The sequence below is a fragment of the Rhodamnia argentea genome, chromosome 4, assembly GCF_020921035.1.
Source record: "Rhodamnia argentea isolate NSW1041297 chromosome 4, ASM2092103v1, whole genome shotgun sequence".
NCBI classification, from domain to species: domain Eukaryota; kingdom Viridiplantae; phylum Streptophyta; class Magnoliopsida; order Myrtales; family Myrtaceae; genus Rhodamnia; species Rhodamnia argentea.
In genome coordinates this window covers 16,434,970-16,448,972 of record NC_063153.1, presented here as the reverse complement: position 1 = coordinate 16,448,972, position 14,003 = coordinate 16,434,970, and the positions used below count along the sequence as shown (strand labels likewise).

Genomic DNA, 14,003 nt, shown 5'->3' with positions numbered 1-14,003 from the left:
CAAAGCCCAAAAAAATGAGTATCAAAGTCATAAGGGAAATGAAAAAAGGTTGAGCCATTAAAGTATTTGACAATCTCCAATAGCGGTGGCTAAGTTGAGTATGACATCACCCGTGAGCTCATTTTTATTTATTTATGAAAAAGAAAATCAATCTCGTGACACAATATGTTAACATAGAAATTAACCAAGCTTTATTCTCATCAACGAGAGAGAGAGAGAGAACGACAAAACGTAGGTATACCATGACACACGCTAGACAATAATCTTATTCGCACAAATAGTAGTCCTAGTCAATTTGACCCCAGTGCTCCAGCTACATCATGAGAAAATACAAGGCCACAGAAGCAAACACGGCACGGTCTGAGGCGTACAGATAACCCGTGCCAGAATGGCCCGGAGGTGGAGGAGGAGGCGGAGTGGTGGTGCCGGGCGGGCTGGTGGTGGGGCCAGAAGCCGTGCCGGCTGTGACGGCCAGCTTTTGGCCCTGCGAGCAATGAGAGTCATGGGTGCATATGAAGTAGAAGGTCCCGGTGGTGTTGATGGTGTAGTCCACGGGCGCACTAGTCAGGAGAGCGATTGGAGAAGCGGTGTTGCAGCTGTTGAAGTCCGACGGCGAGACGACGGCAACGCTGTGTTGGCCATCAATGAAGTTGAAGACTGCAAAGTCAAATGAATTTTTCCATTCAGATTAAAAATCGCACATGTAATCTATACATGTCCTGTTAATGGTATAGCGCCATGTGTAATACTAATAACCATATTGGTCCATCTAATGCTACTTCTTCTCGAGCTATGTCAAAAAATTTACTTGTGGTTTGAGCAATTTAGAGTAAGTGATGCTTATTTCTCCCGTTGACTTATTGAAACCAAGCCATATAAACGGTCAAAAAATCATTAAAAAAATTTGAATGTCAAGCATGTTCAAACTTCTTGGCAAATCAAAGTGTGCAGAACATTCAAGGGGCAAAAGAAGCATATTAAGTGGACTTAAGTGGGTTGACTATGGTTCACATATATTGTTGGGAGCGACTAACAAAAGTTCGATACATTTATCGGATGGAATTATCAAAAGGGAGCTCAAATCCGAGTCAAGTTGACATATTCAATCGAATCTACATTCGCTCAAACGCTTAAGCCATTGAATTATGAGCCAATTAATACATATTGGCAACTCCACACTGCATTAATTTTTTGATGTGAGACTTTTCTAATACAATTCATACGTATATCTCAACATATATGATAATAGTTCGTCACTTTCGTCCATGGGACATGTAGCTAAGTTGTAATGACTAGAGCTGATAGTATTCAAATTAATCATAGTTTGTATAGTTCGAATTACATTATCATTTCAAATGTCAAATAAATACTAACTATATATACACAAACTCTTTATTGGCGGTGGACATGATCGATGAAAGCCGAAGAATTGGTGATTGTACCTAAAACGTCGCCGACACGAAAGGTGTGGCCGCTCGCCCAGCTAGAGTAGAAGGAGGCCCCGTTCCCCGGGGTGCTCCAACCAGCGGAGTCTCCCACCGTGTATGACGCCGCCTCCATGCTCCTCAACATCGCCAATATTTCCACCACCGCGATCGCTAGAGCACGACCCGCTAAGTTGTGCATCGCTCTATCCCTGGCCATCTTGCTAAGCGCAGCGCCGTGTCGAAGCTATGTGTGTATCTCAGGTCGCCCTGGGTGCCTAAACCTGTGGTTTGTGCTTGCCAACTGATGATGCGGTCGGAGTGTATATGTGCAAATTTCTGTTGCAGTTATGCATGCTTATGTAGCCGGAGGATTTGAAGTCAGTTGGAAAGTCTCTTCAATCCTTGGACGGTTGAAAACACTTGCGTTTGATTTGGTGGGCCTTTTAATGCTTTCTTTTTGGTTTGGTTAGTGAAATTATATCTTTGACAACACAAGTAACATTTATATTATCATTGCATGCAGCACCTCTAAATTAAACAACGATATCCTATGTAACTGTCTCACTTTGTCCTGAATCGGCGCAGATCGATTTGTGCTCCCTCGTGATAAGTAAAAACCTTTCGAAATAGGTGGGTGGTCGCATTCCTAAACATGGAGGATACGTATAACTTGTTCAAGTAATACTGACTTTAGGGGAAAAGAATTAAAATTTCGACATTAATGTACCTCAAATCAGCAAGAAAAAGAACACTTTTGACGATTTGGCGCAAGAGTGGTTCGATCCTTGGTCTATAATCCAATTAAAGCTTATGACTTGCCTAGGTCATCTTCTTTTTTGATGTGACAATGGATTGCTATTTTATTTCGAAATTCAGGACAAACCTCATGGTGGCATCCCCATTAGAATCATCTGGTGCAGACATGTATCTCTTCACTGGCCAAGAAAAGTCAACGAAGCTCCTGCATGCGTCAACCTACGTTTGCTGGAATTAGAAGATGGTTAGAAAGTCCTAACTCATAATGTTTAAATTAATAGATGGAATCCGTTGTCAAGCGGTGTGTAACAATTTAACTTACGCTATTGCCAACTCAAGAGCGCCCTCTCCAGTCTCCAATAAATTTACGTTTGAAACCCACGAACCTTGAAGCATGAAGTCCTAAACGTTCTTTATCGAGTGCCCTTCGGTTCTTTTTGGCGAGCTCACGACCAAATCTAGTGACGTGGCACGCCGGAAATTGACGCCAGCTTTTGTCCAAATATTTGTTAGTGTAGGTAGCGTTGACATGGCAAAAAACTATGCATGAAAAATAGAAGTCGAAATGAAAGTAGAAAAGAATTTGGAAGAAAACAAGGAAAATTCGACCAAAAAACAAAAAGACAAAAGGACAAAAGGAAAGAGAGAGAGATGAGCAGGTGATTCATTTTTATTTTTATTTTTTAAAGCGAGCTCTGGAACGAACAGGGATAAATAAATGCACCGCCACGAGTTGATACCTGCTCTAGGGCGGTGACATCGTGAATATAAAATAAACACATCGACGTATTTGTGCAATTCTTTTTATTTTATAATTTCTTTAGGTAATTTTGAGGGGATAATTACCAACGATGCGTCCTTTTCAATGAGGCGCGCCGGAGGTGAGGCCGATCGGGGGCTATGAAGCCCTCCCCGGAAGCTCGCCGGCCACGGTAGCAGTAGGTTTAGGAAGGAAAACAAAAGAAAGAGGGAAAAAAATAAGAAAAAAAATTTATTAAAAAATATCCATGTTAGTACGGGCCAACAAAGTGGACTAAACTGGCACTGATTATAAAAGATTTATGATTCAACTAACAAAAAAAAAAGTTTAGGACTTAATTGGCACAATTGCAATAAATTTAAGGCTGTTTTGGTAATCAATTTTGAGTGAAATTGGGGTTTGATAGAGAAAATCACCGTCTAGAAATATTGACTCCTTTTATCTTTGGTCATGATTTCCGCTATAATTAGTTTGATTACGCGTTCTTATCACTTCGTTCTGGCCCTTCGTTGACTATTTATGTCTCTCGCTTATTTTTTTCTTCGCTAAGCACTTTGGACCTTCAGTTTTTCTTCATCTTCATTGGACATTTTGTGCACATATATGTAGAATAATAGCCGTGTCGCTGATTATAGACATTTTCGAAGAATCGGTTGCCCATATCGTTTGACGGGGTATCGATGGCGGGAAGACTCGTGTTCGGATTTTTCGCTTCGGCTTCTTATTTTAAAAATGGCTGCACATGCACGGCAATTTGAACTTTGGAAATAACCGGTTTTTATATCGTTTAGATTATAGTATGTTCTTCGCTTCGGTGAACAACGTAGTCAATACATGTGCCGACCTCTAGGTGTTTTCTACGCAAGGCTTGAGTCATCCCTAGAAGAGTTTGTCCCAGATGGAAACATCTTCACCAAACTAATTTCCCACCTACAGATGTTGACCAAGACATTGTCTAAGAATGCTTTTTCTTCATGAGCAAATCTCGTTTTAAAAGCTGCAACAAATAGCAGTGCATCTTTGCCTTCAAATCGTGAGGTAAAAATGCACAAAAAACTGAATTTCACTCTTTATCAATTTGCAGTTTAGTCCACAAATTTTTGTATTGCCAATGAGAAAAAGCCCTTAACAAGGGCTCTGCTGATTATGTCATTATTTGGATGAAACGAGCGCCGCGTCATCAGCGATATTACCCTCAATACTTGACAAGTGAACATGAATTGCCAACCCTTCGCGCTGTGTAAGTATATCGGATATATAATAATGCCTACAAGGAGCGACGGCGGGCCAAAAGAAGCATGTCATCAGCCGGTGATATCATGTCAACATGTCACGCAGTACAAACGCCAATTGATGTACTTCCCCCCAACCCCGCCCCCCCTCCCCCGGGCGCGCGAGAGACAGGTCACATGAAAATGCAATGCAATGCAAGCAACAGTTAAGAACCACCCAGAAATCCTGGAAAGAGAGAAAAGAGAGAGACCTGTATAACTGATATAGGAAGAGAGGCTTTTGAATCTGCCCAAAGTCATGCAATTCCTGCTCGAGTGAAAATACTCAGCAGATTTTTGGGTAACGTTCCTGGAAAATGAATATATCATCTTTTATATCCGTTGTAATCTGTAGAACCGCAGAACCCTACCCCCTCAGATGGCTGGTGCCAAATGAATGGAAAAATCCCGACTTGATTTTAGAATCTGGAAAACAGTATCAGTATCACTGTAGAGGCCACATGCACAGCGAAGTTTGACCCAAAACAAGCTCGAGCTTGAATGACCTGCATAGACACCAAGAGCAGGAGAAAAAACCACGTGAGAAAACAGAGGACTTCAAAACCTTAGACCATTTGGCATAAAAAAATTATTTTCTATGAACGCAAATCAATATGGAACAGTGGTTTATACGGTGAAATATGTACATTAGCTTCACATAAGAGAGGATTCTGACTTGAAAGTATTAAGGAAAATGAACAAGTCAGATGTGACAATACACTAGACATATTCCACAAACTTATAAAGCAAATCTCCATGCAGCCTCAAGGCTCAAACTGCAGTTTCAATACGATTGGCCTATTTGGTGGAATGGACTATCTTCCCTTCTCATGATATAATACATTTTTACTACAATTTTTTTGGCTGATTAAGGGATCAAATGGTATACTTCTTTTGTTTGTTGGTAGATTGGAGGATTAGAAACATGACTATTGCCCAATTTGCTAAGGTAAAATGCATGAAGGCTACTTTGTAGCCACCAGGAATGATCACAGATGGAACGAAGATGAGTAAAAAAAATTCTCCACATCGACTGATATGAGCCCATAGGATGCAAACTGCAATTGACTAATTGGTTGATGGCACAAAAATACAAACTTTCTGGTAAATGAATTCTGTCGGGCTCAAAGTACCATGATTCGAAGTAATCACATTCAAGGACCTAGGCATATCAGTTACACTTTTGAGTCAAAACAGGAAGCTTGAGTGTTGCAAGAATCAGATCGCTTACCTATTTTGAGAAGGAGAGTTTCACTTTAATGTTTTCTCTTGTCTAGACTCATTGCAAGTGAAAAGGAAAATTGGCTAAAATAAAACCATGCTACAGCGATTCATTGGAGAAAAGAGTTGGTGAGATCCGCAGTTGGCATCAAAAGAGAAACCCGACAGAAAGGAAAAATGGCCTAATGAGCATGCCATGATTCTAAATATTACATTGAAACAGAAATTTGATGACCCTACAACAACATTAGCAAGACCAATTTCCCGCAAACCCCAGGTGTCATCTATCAAGATTAACAAAATCTGATGATCATAAATTTGCATACCTTCAAAGAGACACGCAGAGATGTTGCAGATGAAGATTTAAGCGCCGGAAATCCTATCTCATAAGAAATGCTTCCATCCGGCTTGAACAGTCCATAATTCCTCTCAGAAGTCGGTCCCGGTTTCTGATTCTCGTTAAACAAGGCAAAAATATAAGCCTTCAGTGCATATTTTGGTCTCAAAGGAGTCCCTTTCCTTAAGGCAAGTCTTTTGCGCAGGTTATAGTTGTATGTTCTTGCATTATCCACTGTTGCTGCAGCTTCGTTACTATCTCCTTTTGAAGCCCACCCTGTCTCGGTGACAATGACTTCCATCTTTTTAAATCCAGCATCCTCAAGGGCAACATAGGCAGCATCAATAATAGCATCTAGCATATTATCATAGTGTATATCGTTTTTCTCATCATAGATCCCCTGGGTCTTCTGGAAGAGGGCATAATTGACGTCAATGTTCCCGGGATCACTCAGATAAGCCAAAAATGGGTAAGCATTCAAACAGAATGGGGAACCGATTTCGTGGAAAAATGCCAATAGAGGCTTCATGTACTGGTCCACATTATCATTGAATTTACAAGAAGAGGGAGGATAAGAATTGGCAAAGACGGCCGATGAATGTGCAGTTGTTATTTGCACCACGTCATCCAACTGAAGTTTCTTTACGGCATTGTACACATTTTTCACTGCGCCCAAAAGAACACTCCAGAGCTCATTGCTTCCTCCTAACACTTCATTGCCCACTGCGATCCCGCGAATCCGCGTGTCAGGGAGGAAAGACTGCACATTCTCTTTAACCCAATCCAATGCATGATCTTCACTAGCATTGACATCTTTTAGGTTACCATTCGGAAGCCCAACAACTAAATCGAGTCCAGTTCCACTAAAAGCTTTGAGGACACTGTGATCAGCATCATAAATACGTACATTCCTTATTTTCGCTGCTCTGAGAAGAGTAACAACTTCGTCAGGGGAAGGGATATTATCTGCAATCCTCCCGTAATTTATTCCATAGGTACCGATGAATGCTTCAGCAGCCCATGCAACTGAGAAAATACAGCCAACTTTATCAATTTTACCGAGTATGCGCTGCAGAATTTAGAGATACTACGTGCAGCTAACTACAGAAGACTGAAATTCTCATATAACTGATCCTCTAAGATTGATGTGTGTCATTGCCATTATGATTGTCAAGCAGTCTTGACCCGAAAGTCAAACATTGACATAGACTCTAGTATCGAACAGAGCAACATACAAGCAACAGAAACACAGCAGAATTTTTGTTTAACATGGAGCAATACGTTATTTGTGCACAGAGAAATCTGATAAGAGGGATTTCCTTTCTCTTGTTCTAAAGATTTAGAGAACTGCGAAAACCTAAGATCATGCACATCAGAACACTACATAACAACAGTTTCGATCGATATGAATGCTTTAAAATCAACCTTCAAGAAAGCCATCCAGGAGATGATCTTTCTTGGATTCCCACAATCACAAGTACTGACAAGTAACAGATCACCATTTGCACCACTCCCCAAACACACACGTACGCCCCAGTGTGCGCGCACAGGAATGGTTGAGAGATAAAGCTCTGAGACATCAATTGCTATTGAAATAAGCAAACTCTCATCCAAATTGTCTTGAATTTTCCGAAGTTGGAACAGTCCAGTCAAGTAGGTAAGGGCTTAGCACCACTAACCACAAAACAGAGTCGATTCAATTTCAACTTCTTATTATACTTGCAGTATCATATCCACGACAAGAGGAAAAATACTATAAGCCCACATCCTAAAAGGACCCAATTCAAGAACAATTCCCTATCAAGACGATCACACCAGGTACTCAATTTCGGCCAAAGAAAACAAGAATCCCACAGAAATTGACAGCAAGAAAAGGAAAAAGACTAAATTCGAACTCCAAACCCAAAAAAGAAAGGGAAATTACCAATTGGGTCATTACTCCAGAGCAATAATAGATAGAGACCCTGTACAAAGAGCTTGCCCCGCTTCATCTCCTCCTCCTTGTGGAAACAAGATCTTGACGAGGGCCGATCGCGAGACGCGAGACGAGGGCAAAACCGAGAATTCGATCTCCTTCAGCGCAAAGCGTCGTCTTCCTGCTTCCTCAGGCATGCCATAAGACTCGGAAGATTCCCTTCCACTCTGTATATCTGTGTCTCTCTCACTGAAATCGCACACCTTTAACACTTTGCACCATCTCTTTTCCCAAACACCCACCTTCGCTTTTTCTACTTGCAATACTCCAATCCTCTCGCTTTCTTCCCTCTCGTCGCTGAATATATACAAACAGCGGGTGGGGGAACGAATCAAGAAAGAAGGGACGATAAAGGTGAGGGGGTTTTCATAATGGCGGTCGTTCTCAAAGACGGGGTTTTTGGGCTGTCTTGGAAATTTTCTTCGAAAAAGTCGGAGTTTTTAGTTATTTATTTATTTGTCATTTTGGTGAATAGTTACTGGGGAACAACCACGGTGGTCGGTGCTGGCTTGTACGGCGTTACGCTGGTTTCGAAAAGAATATGGAGAAAAAAGGAAAGAAAAACTAAAATCTCAACATGAAAGAAGAAATTTTTCAACGACGAAGATTCAGCAGAGTTCGGATCCTGCGTGTCGCCCTGTCTTCGTAACGTACGGGATTCCAATTTAGAAACCCCCACGCGCAGGCTTTTCGGTCTCTTGCTCACGCGCGAGCCTCTTCACGTGTGGGGGCCACAGGGATGATTTTTTTTTTAAATACCATAAAAAATCTGAAACTAATAGATTTATAATAAATTTAGCTCAAAATTAATTTTTTGGTCACTATAAATCTCAAACTGATATATCTATGATGAATTTGTCCTTTTGATAGTTTTCGTCAAATTAGATTAATACCATGAAAAACCTTAAACTAATACACATGTAACAAACAGAAAGTAAAAATCTCAAATTGGTACACCTACCAACTTTCACACTTCATCTAACTCAGCAATTTGACTGTAAAATTTAACAGAAACTAACATATGATAAATTTATCGTAAGAGTATCAATTTAAAATTTTTTGTGGTCAAAAAATTACTTAGAAATAAATTTGTTACAAGTATGCAAGTTTGGAGTTTTTAGTGGTAAAAAAAATTTGGACAAATTTGTTATAGATGAACCGGTTTGGGATTTTTTGTGGTAAAAAAATAATTTCGGATAAATTTAATGCAATTGTACCGGTTTAGGATTTGTCATGCTGTTAACCCGAAGAGACGATAATTTTGTTACAATTCCTTCCATGAAGTATGGCAAAAGGATTTAAACGGTTCATGAACTTTGATTAAATGTGTAATGTTGCCCCTGAACTTTGGTTTAATGTTCAAAATAATTCCTGAACTTTTAAATATTTTTATACAATCTATGGACTAGCTTGAACATTTACCAGGAATTTAGAATCTACATTGTCCATGCTTAGTACTAGTCAATGTTTGATGATTTTGGGTCTCTCTCATTCCAAAAGCTTGCTCAAAAGATGGGCTTTCCCTCACACTTATAAACCGACCACTAGCCCCTACCACAATCGATATAGGATAACCCCAACAATCTCTTATCACATATTGAGCCCTAGGAAGAAATCGCGACAATCCATATTCTCCCGTATAACTGTTGAGTCTAGACTTGTTGGTAATCCGAGCTATGATACCATGTTATTGTACAAATTATAAATTTAGGAACGACATTAATCATTGGATCAAAGCTCAAAACATTCATGTTGTTTCTCCGCAAATATCTATTTGAACATATCAAACAAACTACTCATCAAAGTATTGTTTATTTCGTGCTTGAATTGTTGTTCGGACATCTTGTATAGAAGGTAAGATGTTTTGAAAAAGTGGAGAGTTAGATGTTTGGTTTGGCATTGGCAATGGGTTGTGGGAAACACAAATGCCTTTAGCTAAAGAGGTTTGGGAAATGCAAATTGTGTTTGGTAAAAACTCTTTTGAAAATGGGCTTTAGGTTAAATAGTATGGTAAAAACTTCTTTGCAAAGGGCATTGGATGAATTTTTTTTTTTTATTTTTTTATTTAAAATCACTGAAACCCTCAAGCTGGCGTGGGGTTGTGCAACATCGTCGGCCTCTCTCTAACCTTTTGTTATCCAGATTTGGTTTTGTTGGCTCTCGCCAGCCGCCCTTGCAGCAAAGAAGATAAACAATAACAACAAGGGGGCAAATTGGCATTTGGAAGAATTGGCGAGGTAGTTTTAGAAGAAAAAAAATATTTAAACCTAGGCTAGCAATTGGTCAAATGCTAAAAGCTTAATGATAGTAGGGATCAACATTGAGCTTTTGATCTTCTCAAGGCTGGCATTTGCCCAAATAGCCCTTGAAAAAGCTTGTAAAAAACCTTGGCATTCCGTCAAGGGACTTTGAAAACCCAAAACTTTTGAGAAAGCTGAACTAAACACCTAATCGGAAAGCAACGGGTAAAGGATGCAACAATTTCTACAACAACAAAAAAAAAAATATGAACCCTCTTAATTGGAAAATTGAAACTGATTATTGGGTATTAAAGAGGAGCATTGAATGATGACCATTAGTAGAAAATAACAACAATGTAACATAAGATAAGATGTGAGGTTTCATACCGTTTGAAGTTCATGAGACAGAGGAAGGATTGTCCATTACTATTGCAATTTAATGACCAATTTTCTTTTCAGTTACATTTTTCAATTCTCACATCTTATCTTATCTTACATTATTGTTATTTTCTACTCTCCGTCTCATGAGTTTCAAACGGTATGAAACCTCTTTCCACTAATAATCTGCCACATTAACTTTTAAATAGATAGCTTTCTTTTGAAACATTAAACCCCTAGCATTACTTATATTCTTGATTATTTCTTAAGCATTTATTTAGTTCTTCAATAAGAAAAACTTGATGAACAATGATGACTTAGAAATCAGAAAAAGGGAAAAACCCCAGCATCACTTATATTCTCGATTATTGCTTAACCATTTCTTTATTGTTCAAAAAGAAAAACTTGATAAGCAATAATGACTTGGAAATCAAAAGACAAAATAAAAAAAGAAAAGAAATCTTTTTTGTTTGGTCGAAAAAAGAAAAAATCATTGGAGACTAGCTTTTTCGTAGGCTTTTCAGCTGTCTTTTGTCTCTTCCTAATTAGGGTTTCTTTGTTTGTCTTAGTAATATGGCATCGTTTGGATAAAAGATATTTAACGACGTTTTTAGATGGGGACGCTCTTTCCCAAGACGTCTCACCACGATTTTTTTGTTCTTTTTTTTGGGGTCAAAGTCTCACCACGATTTTAACTGTCAATAAATGGACAAAATGGCGATTCAACTATATGAATGAAGAAAAGATTGATTGTAGAGATGAAAGAAAAGTGGATAATAAAGAAGTTATTGAAATTGATAGTCAAGGTACGGATATAATCAACCGAATGAACGAATTAGAAGAAAGCTTAGTGCTTGTTGCCAGCAAGCTAGTTAACAAGCACTGTGTAAAGCACAATCTAAAAATGCAGGAGTCGAAACTCCAATGACTCACTCTAAGCTCAGGTCATTCTTGTATAAGTCTACCCGACAAGAACCATCCGAAGATGATGTCAAGTCTACCTTCTTACCGTTGTCCTCCTAAATTAAGAGAAAATATTTTTTTTCCCTTTATCCCGGAGAATACTTTCGAATTTTACGTCTTCAAGTTTAAACGAAGTAGTTTAAGGACTTACTCAGCTTCATAAGAAAAGATTGATTGTGGAAATGAACGAAAAGTGAATGACAAAGAAGTCATTAAAATTGATAGTCAAGATATGGATATAACCTACTGAACAAACGAATTAGACGAAAGCTTAATGCTTAAGACTCTACCATTAAGAGGATAAAAGTATTGCTCTAGAAAATTTTCTCTTCGCGGTGTAAGCCGTGCGTACACATTCGAACTCGGAAAGGTAATTTAAGGGTGCATTCGGAAGAGCATTTACAAAATCCTTTCGGCCTCTAAAGTCTCGGTGTCAATTTAATTTAATTTTTTTTTTTTGGTGAATCGATGCCAAAGTTGAGGTGCTTAGTAAATGTGAAAGCTTAATGCTAACTCAAGATCAGTTTTGGATTTCAAGATTCCGAAAATGCTTTTTTTCGTAGATTTAATAATTTTGTTTCTTCCAATATCGCCCTCACGAAATATTTTCGCAATTCCTGTTTCACCACCACTTCGGCGCCATTCATCGTCTCTTTCGGATGGAGATCGATACTCAAGTCATCGACCGGACGCTCATCGGGCTCCAGGGTTGCGCAAAGCCAATCGGCTTCATCAAGGGTCGACATTCACCACTAGTCTCTCGATCTAGCTCTCTTGAGATTGTGCCACCTTAACATACACCCCGAGCTGTCTCTATCGCTCGAGTTGTCCTCCATCGCCTGTTCTCATCCGTTCGATGATTGGAGCGAGCGGGATTTTTCATTTTTCATTTGAGAGGATTGTGAGTGAGAGACCATAGAGTTGAATGTGAAACAATAGCTTTACCAAATACTATTTGATTTTCATGAAAACCCTTTTAAATCAAAGGTCTTTTGCAAAAATCAAAGTGTTCAGGCAAAAGCTAAACCAAACGAACCTTAAGAATATCGTCCTTATCAATCTGCAAAACTCGTGGGGACTAGCAAACTTAGAGGTACAGTGGTGGCCCTAGCCTATAGGTCTAAAAAATCTTTTCGATACTAACCGACAATCAATTATAAGAACTTATGCTTGAAATCATAATTAAGAATAATTTAGGAAGTACATTTACATCTTACATATATTACCCTAAACAATGGACATGGTGGTGGCCCCCCAGCTCTCAAAGCAACCAAAACGGTGGCAGCAAGGGCATCGACGACTGCTGGAAGCACTGCGATTAGGGCTCGTGGCGGCGATGACCGGGCGGCAGCAACCCACAAGGATTTTGCCCACGTCCAGGAAGAAGAAGAAGAAGAAAACAACCAAAAATAAAAAAAGACAAACGAAAGACAAAAAGGAGGAGAACATGTCTCAATCATTGAATTACTCTATATGCTAAGGTATTTTCTTTTGATAGGAAGTAAAGTTATGATGGAAATTTATCCCTCAAACTTTAGAGGGTGCCTATGTTGGTCTTCTAACTCTGGACTTAGAATCATAGTTTTGTTAATCTTCATATTGTTCACCTAAATTACAATTTGGCACAATCCATGGGTATAAGAAATGGTAGTATTACTTTCCTTCTTCTTCTTTTTTCTATTTAAAAAAAAAGATGTAATAATTTCCCAGTCACGATCGTGGCACATACAACTATGATCGTCCATATCGATAATTTTTGGATGAAAATTAATTGGAATGAGTACATTGACATAACGTCAATTAAATTTGATTGCACGATCATGAGAAATTTCTCTTTGATTGCACGATCGATCGAGAAAAAAGAGAGAGCCTACGAAAAGTGACTGGGTAACGTGATATTCAATGCAAATCAAGGGGGACATGTGTTGTCTTTCTGTAGTCACTCCAGCACTAAGTTACTACCCAAAAGATTTCAAAGGTGCTAAGAAATTGACGTTTCAACCTCTGATCTGTTCCCGTCTCAAAAGCCACCTCTTTAGACGTGGCTTGATAGAATTGGTGTTCTAGGTTAAAAACAAATGTTCGCACAAAAAAAGAGGATGTCTTTTGTTGCACCAATGGGTATCATCCATGTAGAGGAAATCTCTTCTTCGCATCTTCCATTTTTCCCTTGAAAATGCAATCTCCATATGCTCGTGTGTGAGTGGGTTATATTAGAAAAATCATATATCAAAAAATCGATATGATATAGAGCAATTAATATATCTTAATTAGCTCATAACTCATTAGTTTAAGTTCTTGAATAAATTTGATTCCAACACCGAGCTTTTACGTAAATGGGAGCAAACCTAACACTGAATTTACACATAAGGGAACATTATTACGATGCACATGTGAGTGAGTGAGATTAGAGAAATCTCATATCGGTTGGCTTATAATCCATCGGCTTAAACTTTCAAGTGAAGATAAATGGTCCAACCGGTCGAATTTGAGTTTTCTCTTGGCAATCAAGCTTCTACCGTGCGTCCCTAACACTTCTAAAAAAAATCTAAATTCCAGTCTTTATATATGCGCATTCTCTTAAGGCCACCCTTAAGATCTTAAACATGTGTGGTTTTACTAATTGCTAGCATGGAATGGGGGATTACACAACCCAACTAATTCGAATAATCGAA

General features: G+C 38.9%; 2 protein-coding genes across 3 annotated transcripts; both read right to left on the bottom strand.

Annotated features, from left to right (window-relative positions):
* Window positions 1-216: 216 nt before the first annotated feature.
* Window positions 217-1,735, bottom strand: LOC115730293 (umecyanin-like). The gene is made up of 2 exons (XM_048278285.1): window positions 1,443-1,735; window positions 217-657 (listed from the first exon to the last, which is right to left on the bottom strand). The coding sequence occupies exons 1-2, from the start codon at window positions 1,642-1,644 to the stop codon at window positions 314-316; spliced, it is 546 nt and encodes a 181-aa protein (XP_048134242.1). The 5' UTR covers window positions 1,645-1,735; the 3' UTR covers window positions 217-313.
* Window positions 1,736-4,416: 2,681 nt separating this feature from the next.
* On the bottom strand, window positions 4,417-8,133 carry LOC115728577 (glucan endo-1,3-beta-glucosidase 14). Of its 2 annotated transcripts, none has more exons than XM_048278271.1 (3): window positions 7,697-8,133; window positions 5,762-6,798; window positions 4,417-4,732 (listed from the first exon to the last, which is right to left on the bottom strand). In XM_048278271.1, exons 1-3 carry the CDS (start codon window positions 7,761-7,763, stop codon window positions 4,634-4,636), a joined length of 1,203 nt encoding a protein of 400 aa, XP_048134228.1. In that variant the 5' UTR covers window positions 7,764-8,133; the 3' UTR covers window positions 4,417-4,633. The 2 variants fall into 2 exon arrangements, with proteins under 2 accessions (XP_048134228.1, XP_030514756.1); XM_030658896.2 differs by having other exon boundaries at window positions 4,417-4,720; window positions 7,697-8,130.
* Window positions 8,134-14,003: the final 5,870 nt, after the last annotated feature.

Excerpts from the sequence above, each read along its gene's own strand:
- LOC115730293 (XM_048278285.1), bottom strand. The coding sequence starts at position 1,644 with ATGGCCAGGGATAGAGCGATGCACAACTTAGCGGGTCGTGCTCTAGCG. Across the intron at positions 658-1,442 it reads TCGTGTCGGCGACGTTTTAG|TCTTCAACTTCATTGATGGC; the intron begins GTACAATCACCA and ends TTGACTTTGCAG.
- LOC115728577 (XM_048278271.1), bottom strand. The coding sequence starts at position 7,763 with ATGAAGCGGGGCAAGCTCTTTGTACAGGGTCTCTATCTATTATTGCTC. Across the intron at positions 6,799-7,696 it reads CTGGAGTAATGACCCAATTG|TTGCATGGGCTGCTGAAGCA; the intron begins GTAATTTCCCTT and ends GTATTTTCTCAG. Across the intron at positions 4,733-5,761 it reads CTCTGCGTGTCTCTTTGAAG|GTGTCTATGCAGGTCATTCA; the intron begins GTATGCAAATTT and ends CTCCTGCTCTTG.